General features: G+C 45.9%; 1 protein-coding gene across 4 annotated transcripts in view; it reads right to left on the reverse strand.

Moving 5' to 3' along the window:
• Positions 1–12,303, reverse strand: part of FNDC3B (fibronectin type III domain containing 3B) — a 289,830-nt gene that overhangs the window by 16,622 nt on the left and 260,905 nt on the right. For all 4 annotated transcript variants that reach the window (XM_084769310.1, XM_084769307.1, XM_084769308.1 and 1 more), the window contains one exon: positions 5,700–5,912. In XM_084769310.1, coding sequence (XP_084625436.1) covers positions 5,700–5,912 — 213 coding nt within the window. The remainder of the gene's footprint in view (positions 1–5,699; positions 5,913–12,303) is intronic.

Genomic DNA, 12,303 nt, shown 5'->3' on the forward strand with positions numbered 1-12,303 from the left:
AACACAAAGTCCCACCATCTCTATGTAGAAGCAGATGGACACAGATGGCACTGCGTGGGGCACCTCAGTCACGGAATCCATTTCCTAGACTAATGCTGCTGTTGCTGGAGTCCCTGCTTATATCAAAGTGCCAGAAGCTATTTCCGAGAGGACTAATAGGAAAAGGGTTAATTAACTTCCTACCTTCTGTTCCTGGTTGTCTACTGTCTTCTGACTTGTGAGTTAATTAGGCTATAACAATTTTTGGTTAGTGAGCTGGGTTTTTATGCTTTCCCCCACGAGAAATAACATTTCATTATACCTAATAGTGTTTTCAACTTCATCTTTTCAGACTTATTTATTGTATGCTTGCTATATGAAGGAATGTGCACTACATCCATGCTTGGTGTCCAGAGTCCAGAAGAGGGCACGAGATCCCCTGGAAGTGGGACTTTGGATGGTTGTGACCTGCCGTGTGGATGCTGAAGTCAAAGCCGGGTCCTCTAGAAGACGAGCTAGTACTTTTAACTGCTGAGCCGCCTTTCAGGCCCCATGCTAGCTAACTTTTTACAAGGAACAAACAGAACCCACGCCTACTTTTTACTGCATTTTAGACACTGATATAGTAAAAAAGAAACTCATTTGCATTCACAGAAAGTGCACCCTCCCTGTTTTTAAGGTTCCTCTGAGACACTTGGAGCTTCCCTGTTTCTATGCATGTTTCAAATATACGGAGTGAATATTGTCTCTGAAGATGAATCCAGAGTTCTCAAGATGTTTGTCCGCTTCCACTGCAGTGGCCTTGCCTCATGCAGGGAAATGCTCTGGATTTATTTCTGAAGTAAATCAGAGGAAAAACCCATTATTAGATTCTACTCCGGGTCCAATTAGATCTCCAGTCATTTACCACCCTCAGCCTAATTGTTTCAAGGCAGTTTGGCCTCAAATTGAGCAAGCTATCAATGATTTTTATTTTTTCTGATCAATCTTTATGCTTTTATTCCAAGACACTGAACTGTCTCTAAAACATTTTTCCTCTATTAATTAGGGAGTGGAGTGCCAGGCAAAGTTGTGTATACTTTGTGGCCTGGGAGACTCGGGCAAAAAGCAGTCCAGGCATACATCTCTGGTCATGCAAGGATTCAATAGCAAGTTTAGGATTGAGAGAAAGATCTGGCCAGGGTGCCGAGAGCGGCAGCTGCCATCTGGGGACTGAAGGGGCACACACAAGCCGTTTCCCCAGCGAGGCTGATCACACATGCCAGAGATGAGACGCAAGGGAACACTGAGAACATGCGCTGGGGTCTTGACCCTCAAAGCCAATCCTTTACATTAGGAATGCATTTTGAGAATGGAAGCAGGAGTTTGCTCCGTGACAGAGAAACACGGAGACAATTCATTTACGCACTCTGGCCCCTTTTTCGTTCCCTACAGTGTATTCTTTTGGAGTTTAAAGAAACCCCGAAGCTAAAAGATACGTGTGTGCGTGTGTGCGTAGCACCAGAAGCAGAAGTGCCACAGAGCTCCGCAGTGCCCCTAGCTGCTGAGGCAAAGTGCCACAGATACGAAGGCTGACGAGGGGAGCAAGCAGTGACTCATCGTCCCATTCGCTAGCTCTCCTCAGGCCCAATCTCTCTGGAGCCTCACTCTGGGAACACTCACTGTCTGATCAAAACCCTGAGCAACAGATTAGCCATAAATACATTCCCGGAATGTACTGTGCCTCAGTACCGTGCACAGCTACCAAGAACACGGACCTACGAGGGTCAGGCTCAACATTCACTCCAATTCCATTACAGCAGGCAACATTTCATTTCAGAAACACAGACAAATGCATCTTCTGCATTGTCAGCCCAGCGCTATGACCTGGAGCCGACGAGCTGTTCCTGTGCCTACTGTGTGTATTAGGTTAGCTCGGCTTTATGAGAATGTTTACGCAGGATGGTTTTTTTTTTCCTCTTTTCTTTTCCTTGCCTAATGTGGGAACCAGAAACATTCACATCGTCTCTGCTGGATCTGTTAAGAATAATAGATCTAATCATTGCAAGGCCAACCTAATCTAATCTTTGCTTTTCTGCTGAAATTAAAATCTCTTGTACTGTCTGTCCACTGTTTAGAGCTAATTCGTTTTCTCAGCAAGATGAGCTCTTCCGATATGCCACATACCTCAAGAGGCCTAGCACACAGTCATAAGTCAAGACACACGTTTGCTAGTTGAATAATCATAATCCAAACACTAGGTATAAACTTGGTCCTCCAGACACAAGGCAGTGCTGTAAGGCTGTTTCCGGGATATGGACTGGGAATCTTGCACCCCAAAGGCGTGAATCCACAGGAAAGAAATGCCCTACCTGAGACAAATAGACTTTCAACATAGTAAGTCAGGCGAGCTGCATGGACTCTTGATGTTTCTTTAGGAGGCAAAGGGTTTATCATTTGGGCCAAGCTGACCTGCAGGATTCGTACTGTTTACAAGAAAGAAGCCCACATGGGGAGTAGGAAAGTGGGGGGGAGGGGGGGTGAAGGGGACTGAGGGGACATACTAACCTATTTCACTTTCCAGTCAAAGAACTACATGTAAGCGAAGTTCCTAGTGCCTGCCACTTTGCTCTCAATACACAGATTTTTCCTTCAGAGAGCTTAAAATATATTTGAGTCCCTGGGTCATTTGACATGTACATGCATGTCTGTGTATGTGCGTGCTTACGTGTATGTGTGCGCGCGTATGTGTATGTGTGCACGTTGGTACAGGTGTATGTGTGGAGGCCAGGAGTCAACACTGGCTCTGTGCTCAGGACGGCTGCCAGCCTTCTTGCTTCGCCGCAGGGCCTGTCACTGGGACCTGATGATGCTAGACTTGCCAGGTAGTGAGCTCAAGAGACTTTCCTGTCTCTACCTCCTCAGTGCTGCACGAAGCCAAGTGCGCACAGTCCTAGAATCTCAGCTCTTGGGAGGTTGAAACAGGAGGATTCAGAATTTTAGGGTCATCCTTGGCCACACAGTGGGATCAACCTGGGATACATGGAACTATCTTAAAGACAAAGAGGGGCAGAGAGGAAAAAAGGGGGGGGGGCCAGGGAGGCAGACGAACAATGCTAACAGGGCTGTGACATATTCAAGCCCAGTGTTTTCTCCTTGATCAGGAGTCAAGAGCTGAGGTTGATGGCTTGGCTTCAAAGGACTGTTCATGGGCTCTTACTTCCAGATACTGAGGAAGGTCATCTTCAAACCAAAGTCAGGCTGTCCTCATCCTGTAAAATCCCAGGAAAACTTCCACAAATAGAATAAGAATGCATTACGCTCAGGACTCACATCACTTTAATAACTTTCTGAGAGCACTGACAAATTTAATTTAGAAAAGATAAATCTGGACTCCAGCTCATAAAATTAAGAAAAATATTGTTCCTAATGTCAAATTTCTTAAATTGCCAGCTCTATTTAGGCAAGTGATTTATTTGATGAACAAGGCGAGCCTTAGTATCTCTGCCTCCCTCCCTCCCTCTGCCTGCCCCTCTGTCTTCTCTCAAAGGAGCAAGCACACACTGACTCCTAGCTCAGGCACTACTTCCTGTCATATCTGAACTTCTCATGACAGCCACACTCACTTGTACAAATGCTTCTAGAACTTTTGCTCCATCCAGAGGAGCCACTCTCAATGACGGCAAGGCCACCATATACAGTTCTCCACGAGGCACCCTTGGGGGCTGTACCAACAGGACAGGGCTGCAGAAGAACAGGGAGCCTCACTGTGCAGGCGCTCCAGCATTAGGAACATGTGATGTGACAGCATTGCCCCTTCTGTGCTTTGTGTTTAGAGAGAACTAGAAAATATCCCCAAGGAAGGTTTGTTCTAGTCCCAAGAGAAACAAAGGCCCGGAAGAGAGTGTAAAGGCTGGGAAGATCCCCTACTCCTGGCTCTCAAGCGTATCATGACTTTTGCTAGTTCAGAATGCTTATTCTTGCTGGTCCTCTGTGGCTGAGAACTTCCTCCCAGGAAGAACGATGATCCAAAGACAGGATGGATGCTTTTGCATATAAAAGATGTCTTTGATCTCCAACACACTGGCAAGGGTCCCCACAGGATAATGGGCGCTTTATTTTCGTCCCACCTGGTTGCCCAGGCCAGTCAAGGTCAAGTTCAAACAGGATCACCCCTGAGAAAGCTGGTTTGTGTGCACATGGTGCAAACTCCCAGAACATGGCCCCTGTGCACTGAATTGGAGGATTTTCCATGGTTACTACTATGTACTAGTGAGTTTTCCCTCTCTCCTTCACTTCTTTCTATGAATATTGTGTTTACTTCCACTCAGACATCAACAAAACAGCTGTAACTCTTGATGTTCGGTCCCTACCTGCTGCAGGCGTGGCTGGCATACCCTGCCCTCTACCCTGAACCCTCCAGCCCCGAGGCAGGGATTCCCCTCTCCCAGAGGCTTTTCACTATAAAATCCAGACATTTTGGTTCCCTCCCTCTCTCCTCCTCCCCCACTGCTCCCAATAAACCTGCATTTCTATAACTTTGTCTTGCCATTAGCTTATTCCGTTATAACCTATGACTTAACCTTTAAAAACAAACATCAACAATATTTTTTTTCTTTGTCATTAAAAGCTGACAAAAGCACCCGGTGCCTTTCTGTGCCCCTCCTGGCAGCCCCGCATATTAGATGCACATGGCAGCATTTGCCCCTCGGAATCTCAGAGTCTGCTGGTCCAGCTTTGGTGGTTTTCCTCAGCCCAGTACTCACTCAGTGCCTATCTGGTTGTCACTGGGCCTGATACTGTTTCCACAGAGCCCAGTGGATCGCTATGCTGCCTTCTCCCTGGTGTTTCTCTGGACTTTGGTCTCCACGGAAGGCCAACAGAACTCAACTGCAGGAAAGCCAGTCTACCCTCCTGACTACAGGGTGAGCCAAGAATGTGTGCGGGGTGGGGGTGGGGTGGGGGGGCTGGGAAAGCCCATGCACTGGAACAGAATGTGGTAATGCACACTGGGATACCACACTCTGTGTAGTTCAGGTGTGCCCATCCTGCAGCATACACACATCCCGTGGTAGCTATGAATGTGGCTCAACACACGTGTACACCAGCATCATGTCACACTGTCAACAGGCTGCACACACCTGTAGTCATCACTGGCTTGGTTTTATAATATTCCCCACTTCTACCCAATTCTGATCAGAACCTTTGCTAATAACTTCCACTGAGCTCCTAATTATTCCTAGATACCACTGGCTCCTGTCACCTGATTAGCCATTTTCTAAGGAAATCAAGTTAGGTTAAGTAAACACGATGTGGAAGCTTGGATTTGATTTCTACATCTCCAAGTGTCTCTGATTTGATCTGGTTCATTTGATATCACAGCACCCATAGTTAGAGAGCACAGTTGCCATCTGTGCATCACCCACGGCGGTGGCGACGGCAGGCTGGTAAACATGCCTGCCTTGGTGGTTACTGAATATTTAAAGAGGCACCATTTCTCCGAGGTCCTATTTTCCTTTGCACTCGTGACTAATATCATGTTATTATACAGTGGGGACTGGAATCTGACAATGGTTTGTTTTGATAATTTCTCTCCATCATCTGACTTTAAAAAGGGGGAAACGCGTATCCATCCTCACATCAGGGTTTTGCGAATGCTTAAGAACTCCCGAAGGGGGAGGTTTCCGAGCAGGAGTGAGGCAGAGTGAGCCCAGAAGCTGTGACACGAGTGTCCTCCTCACCTCTTGTTCCTGTCCTCCCACTGCAGCGTGTACACGATGTCATCGGCCGTGTGCGTCTTGGAGTTGCCGTCTCCCCACTTTAACTTCAGGCTCTGAGGACCAGACGCCGCACACTCCAGCCTGGGAGGCAAGGGCGGCAGCGGCCGAGTTTTTACTTTAATGAACTGACTAAATGGTCCGACTCCAATGTCATTGACAGCCTGGATTCTGATCCTAGAGACGGGGAGAGAAAGACAATGCAGGTTTAAGTTGAATTTCCTCTATTCAAAAGGAACATTTGCTGGACTATTTTCTTCCTGCCCCTAAAACAAAGCTTTAGAAGAACAAGTGAGCACTGGGCCGCACAGAGGAGAAGTTATGTGCTGTTTCTAAACAGAGTGAAACGGCGGATTAACAAATACTCCTTAGGATTCCACCTGGGAAAAAGTAAGTTTTTGTCTGAAGGACTTGGGCAAACAAGGTCACTCTGGTCCAGCCATTGACAAGTAACTTAAAGCCAGCTTTGGAATTAGACGATGAGTAAAGAATTTATTAAAAACAAACAAACAAACAAATTCCCACAATCCTTCAACAGGACATCTGGACTCTCCCCTCAGCAGTAACTCTGCAAATCCTTAGCTGGAGCTGAAAAAGCACCTGCTGGCAGTGGCAAGTGTACGTAGGTGTACTAAACTCTCAGCTGGGTGCTGACTGTGTGCAGTAAAGACGTATCCACCCTGCCCCCCACGACTAGGAACTTAAAATCTAGTAGATTATCTCCATATACTCTGAGGACACTGTTCCTGTTGTCCTTTTCCTTCTAAGTCCCAACTGTCCATGATCCACAGCTTGCTAATCACCTGGTGCTGCATGCCCTGCCCTGCACACCCACCTCTCCCCACCGCAGAGGCATTTCTCCTCTGACGTTCTGAACACATGACTTCCCTTCTCCTTTCTTCTACATGAAACAAGTGTCTACTGCAATGCCACTTGATGAACAGAACTCTCAAGATAACCTCATGTGTGCCCAGCTTCTCCACGATGCCCTACAGAGCTCCAGCGGGACCCTCTCTCGGGATCCCTCCAGGAATCTGAACTCAAAAATCACTGGGTTTGCTGAACTGTTAACAGCTCAAAGAGTTTCAATAGTTAAACTTGACTTGAATTTACAACATAGCTTTTCAAAACAGACGGAACTGAAGAAGGTAGTCCAAGAAGAACTATCATTTTTATACATTTCTAGGATTTACTTTTATGTGATTCTCACGTATAGTTTTTAGTGCTCATACTTAAGCAGAAAGTACCACATAAGCATCACAATAGTAAAGCATAACGCACGAGGCAAAGTCTTTAACCCTAAGGAGTGCACAGGTCAACCTAGAGTAGCTGCAATTTTAGAAAAGAAAGGTTCCTTCTGCGCGAGACAGGGCACAACCCCTGCTCCCCTCATTCCTCTTGAGCAAAAGGCCTCTGAGAGGTAAGGCCCAGCTGGCAGAGGGCAGGAAGTCCAGATGGACTTCTCACAAACCAACAGTGAGGTTTTATTTTCCCCTTTATCATTCCAGGGGCTGAACTAAGGTTAGGCACGGGCCTCCGTGTGGGAAGAGCTGCAGAGATGGCCAGTTCCCAGGGCGTGCATGGCTCAGAGTGGGCAGGAAATCTCCTTTCTCCATGCCCTCATTGCCTACACACCTTCAGCAACACAACCTTGCTTCCAGCCTACAACAGAAAAAGCAGATGATTATATTGATTGATCATACTGATTGATCATACTGATTGACCTAACAACCCAGTGCCTACTTGCAGGCAAAACGCTCTACAAACTAGGAGCACAGAGCCTCTTTGGTCTGAAAAGGGAACTCTAAGGAAAAGGTCCATAGCTACCACGAGTGACCGAGGACATACTTTCCCTTTAAGACTGGGAGCCAGATTAGCAAGGCCAGACCACAGCAAGGGCGAGCCTGCTGCTCTCACCCTCCTATTTAGCAGCATTTGTTAGGAATACCAACCAGCGCTGCTAACAAAGCCACAGAGATTTAAAAAAAAAAAAAAAAGACTCCACAAGATGGTGCTGAAGAGAGTACAGAGCGCCTACTGAATGGAGACAAAAAGCAGCCACGAAAGGGAGGAGTCACAGGAACAGTGGCCGCTCTGCCAGAACTGGCTACAGGCATGACGTAATCCCGGCACTGGGGAAGCGGAAGCAGGGGGAATGAGCACTCAAGGCCAGCCTGGGCCGCCATGTAAGGTTTTGTATCCAAAACTAAATAAATACATACAAGAAGAAATCAACAAGTCCCGGCAGGGTTCTTAGGAGGTAAAGACGAGCTAATTCTAAAGTTATATGGAAAGGCAGTGACCTAGGCCACACCAATGTGAAAAACAGAGGAAATGCGGAAGAACAGGGCCACCTGACTGCAGGAGTGACTATAAGCTCCAGTATGAGGACAGTGCCGGAGGGACAGAGGCCTAGATCAATGGGACAGAATAGGGGCTCCAGAAATAGACCTACACAAATACGGCCAATTGATTTTTGGCAAAGGTGTGAAGGCAACTCAATGGAAGAAGGACAGTCTTCTCAACAACTGGCTCTGGTAGCAATTGGATGGCAACGGGGAAAAAATAAAAATGTCAACTTAAACGTCACAACCTTAAAAAAAAAAAAAAACTTGGCACAGACATTGACCTAAGATCTAAATGTAGAATATAAACTTTTAGAAAATAAAACACTGGAGAAGATTTCCTTTACCTAGAACTGGAAAAAGGTTTTCATATGTGACATGAAAGTCATGTGTGTGACAAGAGAGAGAGAGAAAATAACATCTGGGTTTTATTTGGATTTAAACCATTTTCCATGTTAAGAGATTGAAGGCGAGTTAAAGACTGGGAGAGAAGACCCCACATTGGGCATTTGACAAAGAATTTGTATTCAGAATACACAGTGTCCTCTTCAGAGCTCAAAAGGGTGGATGATGTACTTCAGGGTGGAGACCCAGAAGCTCACATTCATCCCCCCGCCCCATCCCCCACCCCCCGCCCCATCCATCCACACACACAGACTAGGGAGCTAGGGAGGGAGATGTTGGGAGGAGCAGAAAGAAGAGAGAGGGAGAGGAAAGGAGGGAGGGAGGAAGGGAGGGAAGAGAGATAGAGAGAGAGGGGAGAGAGGGGGAGGGGGTGAGAGAGAAAGAGAGAGAGAGACAGAGACAGAGAGACACAGAAAGACCCAGAGAGAAAGGGGTGGGGGAGAACATCATTAAACGAGCAAGGAAATGCTCCATACTTGTCATTAGAAAACATGTGAATTAAAAACCCCATGATATCATTATAATTTTCTTATTTATACTTACATGTATGTACATTTGTGTATATATAAAATTTGTACATGAATGAAACAAGCTACACTGCTTCTTAAAAACTCCAAACACATGTCAAACATCTGTTCTACTCTGAGGTATTCACTCTAGAGAAATTAATGCCAACAGTCCACGCAGATGCTCACACCAGCTTTATCCATAACACCTGAAATTAAATACTTATCCTCAGTAGATGACAAAAAGGCCATCAGCTATCACGAAGAGCCTTACTTTCCCTATTTGTCCCCCTCCCCTTTTTTTGAGACAGGGTTTATCTGTGTAGAGTCAGCTGTCCTGAACTCGCTTTGTAGACCAGGCTGGCCTCGAACTCACAGAGATCTGCCTGCCTCTGCCTCCCAAGTGCTGGGATTACCGGTGTGCACCACCATGCCCAGCTTACTTTTCCTACTTCTATTGTACAAGGAGAGTCACCTAAAACAACAATGAAAGGCTAAAACTTCTTTGCCTCACACAGGAGCCTTAGAAACGGTTCACTGTACTCACAGCGGACCCCTTCTCCACACCCAGGTCTAAAGGGCGACAAATGCCTTCACAACCAGAGAGGGGAAATCCTCAGAAAGCAAACCAACATGGTGCTGCAGCAACAATGACCCATCTCCTCTCAGCAGAGGGGAAGCCAGAAAGTAAACCTACCTCTTCATCAACGGCACAACCAACATCTTCACCTACAAGACTGGATGGTCTTTGCAGTGACTAAGCCAGCATCTCTTCCCATCATTTAGGACGGGGTACACCTCCAGCCTCAGGCCAGGATGCTTCCTGCCACTGCTTGTCCACAGCTCTTACCTTGTGTCCCAGGAGGCCCTTCGTGTGCTCTATGCAGCCCAGCAGTCCTCAATATCCGCATTGTGCTACTTAGGACTGCTGCTCTGCTGTGCTCAATACCACAGGATGAGGAGAAACAAAACCTCGGGGATGGAGTTATTTGTAAGAATAAATGACAACAACAACAACAAAAATCCAAGTTTTAGACAGTTTAATTAAATTCATTTATGTCCCCAAAGGCTCAAGAGCAGCGTTTCTCATGGTGGTTTTTGACTGCCCCCCCCCATGACCTTTTCACAGGGGTTGCATATCAGATATTTACATTACGATTTATAACAGTAGCAAAATTACAGTTATGAAGTAGCAATGAAAATCAATTTATGGCCGGGGTCACTGCAACATAAGAAACACAGCACCAGGAAGGTTGGGAACCACTGCCCTATAGTATTTAGGTGCGGCTGGGCTCTTGACATCTCTGAGCCTATGGCTCTTTATCTGGCTACATTTGCTGGCACTTTATCTTTTACGTGGTATTGTAGCATCAGCCACCAATGTCAGCAAGAATCCTGTGGTGCCACAGCTCCATCCTTTTGCAGGCTCTTTAGAGGTCATCAACACCTTTAAGCAACAGTTTCCTCATTGATGAGGATGGTACCACCTTTGCTGAACTGACAAATGGAACAACTAAGTAAGATGAAGGAATTGGGGCATATTTAGAATTTTCAATATCTGTCAGTCTGATTCAATCAGGAAAGAATTTGAAGTGGCCAAAAGCATGTTGGTGAACTCCAAAATGATGCTTTATGGAGTTCTTGAGCGGTTACAAAGGCAGAGGCAGGGCCTCACATCACGGTACCAGGTCGCATTTCTAACCACAAGGCCAGAACGGTTGTCTACCAGACAGTGGAGGGACCTGGAGCCCAGCTCTGTTCAGTGGGTCACGCTGGCCTGCATGTGGAACGAGCTCAGATGCGAGAGAGAGTGCACTGCGTTCCTTTTGGGTCAGACTCTTCCTGCATTCTTACACTCTGTGTTTTCTTATCAAAGCTTGGACCTAACATGGCTGTGAATCCATTTGAGGAATGATTTTTATTTAAATCACAGCCAGGTCTCTAACTGTTCTCTGCCAGTCAGAGCCAACAATTTTATTTTCACTTTATTCAGCATTTGATTCTGAAACCATAGAGTTAGACTTGAGAACCCTCGCTCCGACTATCCCTCACCTTTACAAACACACACTGTCTCAGTGACAGCAGCTATCCGTGCCACCGAGGCATGGAGCAAACACTAATTAGTGCTAATGACAAAATAACACTTGATGTTGAAACTGAGCTGAGAGCTGGTAACACAAAGCTGTCTTACTCGCTAGGAGAATTGCAGATCTGGAGCAGAGGAGGTTCGGAGGGCTGGAGAGGACTAAGGGGAGTAATTCCCAATTTCTAAGTCTCTGTGACAGGGACAGAATGGTGAACAGGACACACTAACCCGAATAACAACTAGGAATCCACTTCAGAGAATAAAAAAGAAAAACAAGCCGTTTCATTAAAGTATTACGATCTGTTCCAATTCTTAAGTTGAAATATTTCCTCTTTAGCTGAAGTACATATTGACCCTAAAACTCAGGTAGGATCTATACATTTATCCTTAAAACACGTGCATTATATCAGTTTTTGAAATGTAAAGGAATTCAACTGAAATACAAGGGAAGCAGAATATTGTTTTCAACTTAAGAAAGTGATGTAATCCTGAGCTAAGAATATCTTGGCCAGATTACTGTGAAAAAAAAAAAATTTAACTTTCCACAAGTTCTGCAATATTCATCAGTATGCTAATATTACTGATTGAGTCTAACCGGGAAGTGTGCCTTTCAGTCTGGATAGGAAATCCACTATTATAATATCTTTCTTCTAGATGCCGAGTATTTTTTTGCTTCAGAAGGTCACACATCCTTCCACAGTGTATTTTCTACGTACACAGTCAAACTTCCGATAGTAACTGGATTAAAAGAATGACAGTCAAAACAAATTGTCCTGCAGGGAGTGTCCTTAATAGGTCACCACCTCGTGCTGCTGTGAGCAGGATGAGGTGACTGAGGTCCGGACCCAGGAAGGCTTGCTTCCCCTACCACCTACCCTCTAACTAAGAAACAAAGACTACGGCTAGAGAGAATCTTCTGGAAAGGAACAAGAGAGTAAATGTGGAAAGTTCCTTTTATGAGAAAAAATGCTCAGAGGCAGCTGTTTGGTGAGCTCTCTCTTGTATAGAAGATAGACTAGCCTAAGCCAAGCCTCTCCTGGGTGACAGCAATGCCACAAGCCCACCTGTGACACCATAACTGCCTGGTTCCTGGGCTCAACTACTTCCTACCAAAACCATGAACAGCCAGTAACGTACTGTATGCGTATGCGTCTAACCCAAGGATGTAGTTGAAACCTCAGGCTTGCTAACACAGGAAACTGGGTGATTGGCAACTTTAGCCCCAT

Source organism: Acomys minous (assembly GCF_964271855.1).
Source record: "Acomys minous genome assembly, chromosome: 19".
Taxonomy (NCBI): Eukaryota; Metazoa; Chordata; class Mammalia; order Rodentia; family Muridae; genus Acomys; species Acomys minous.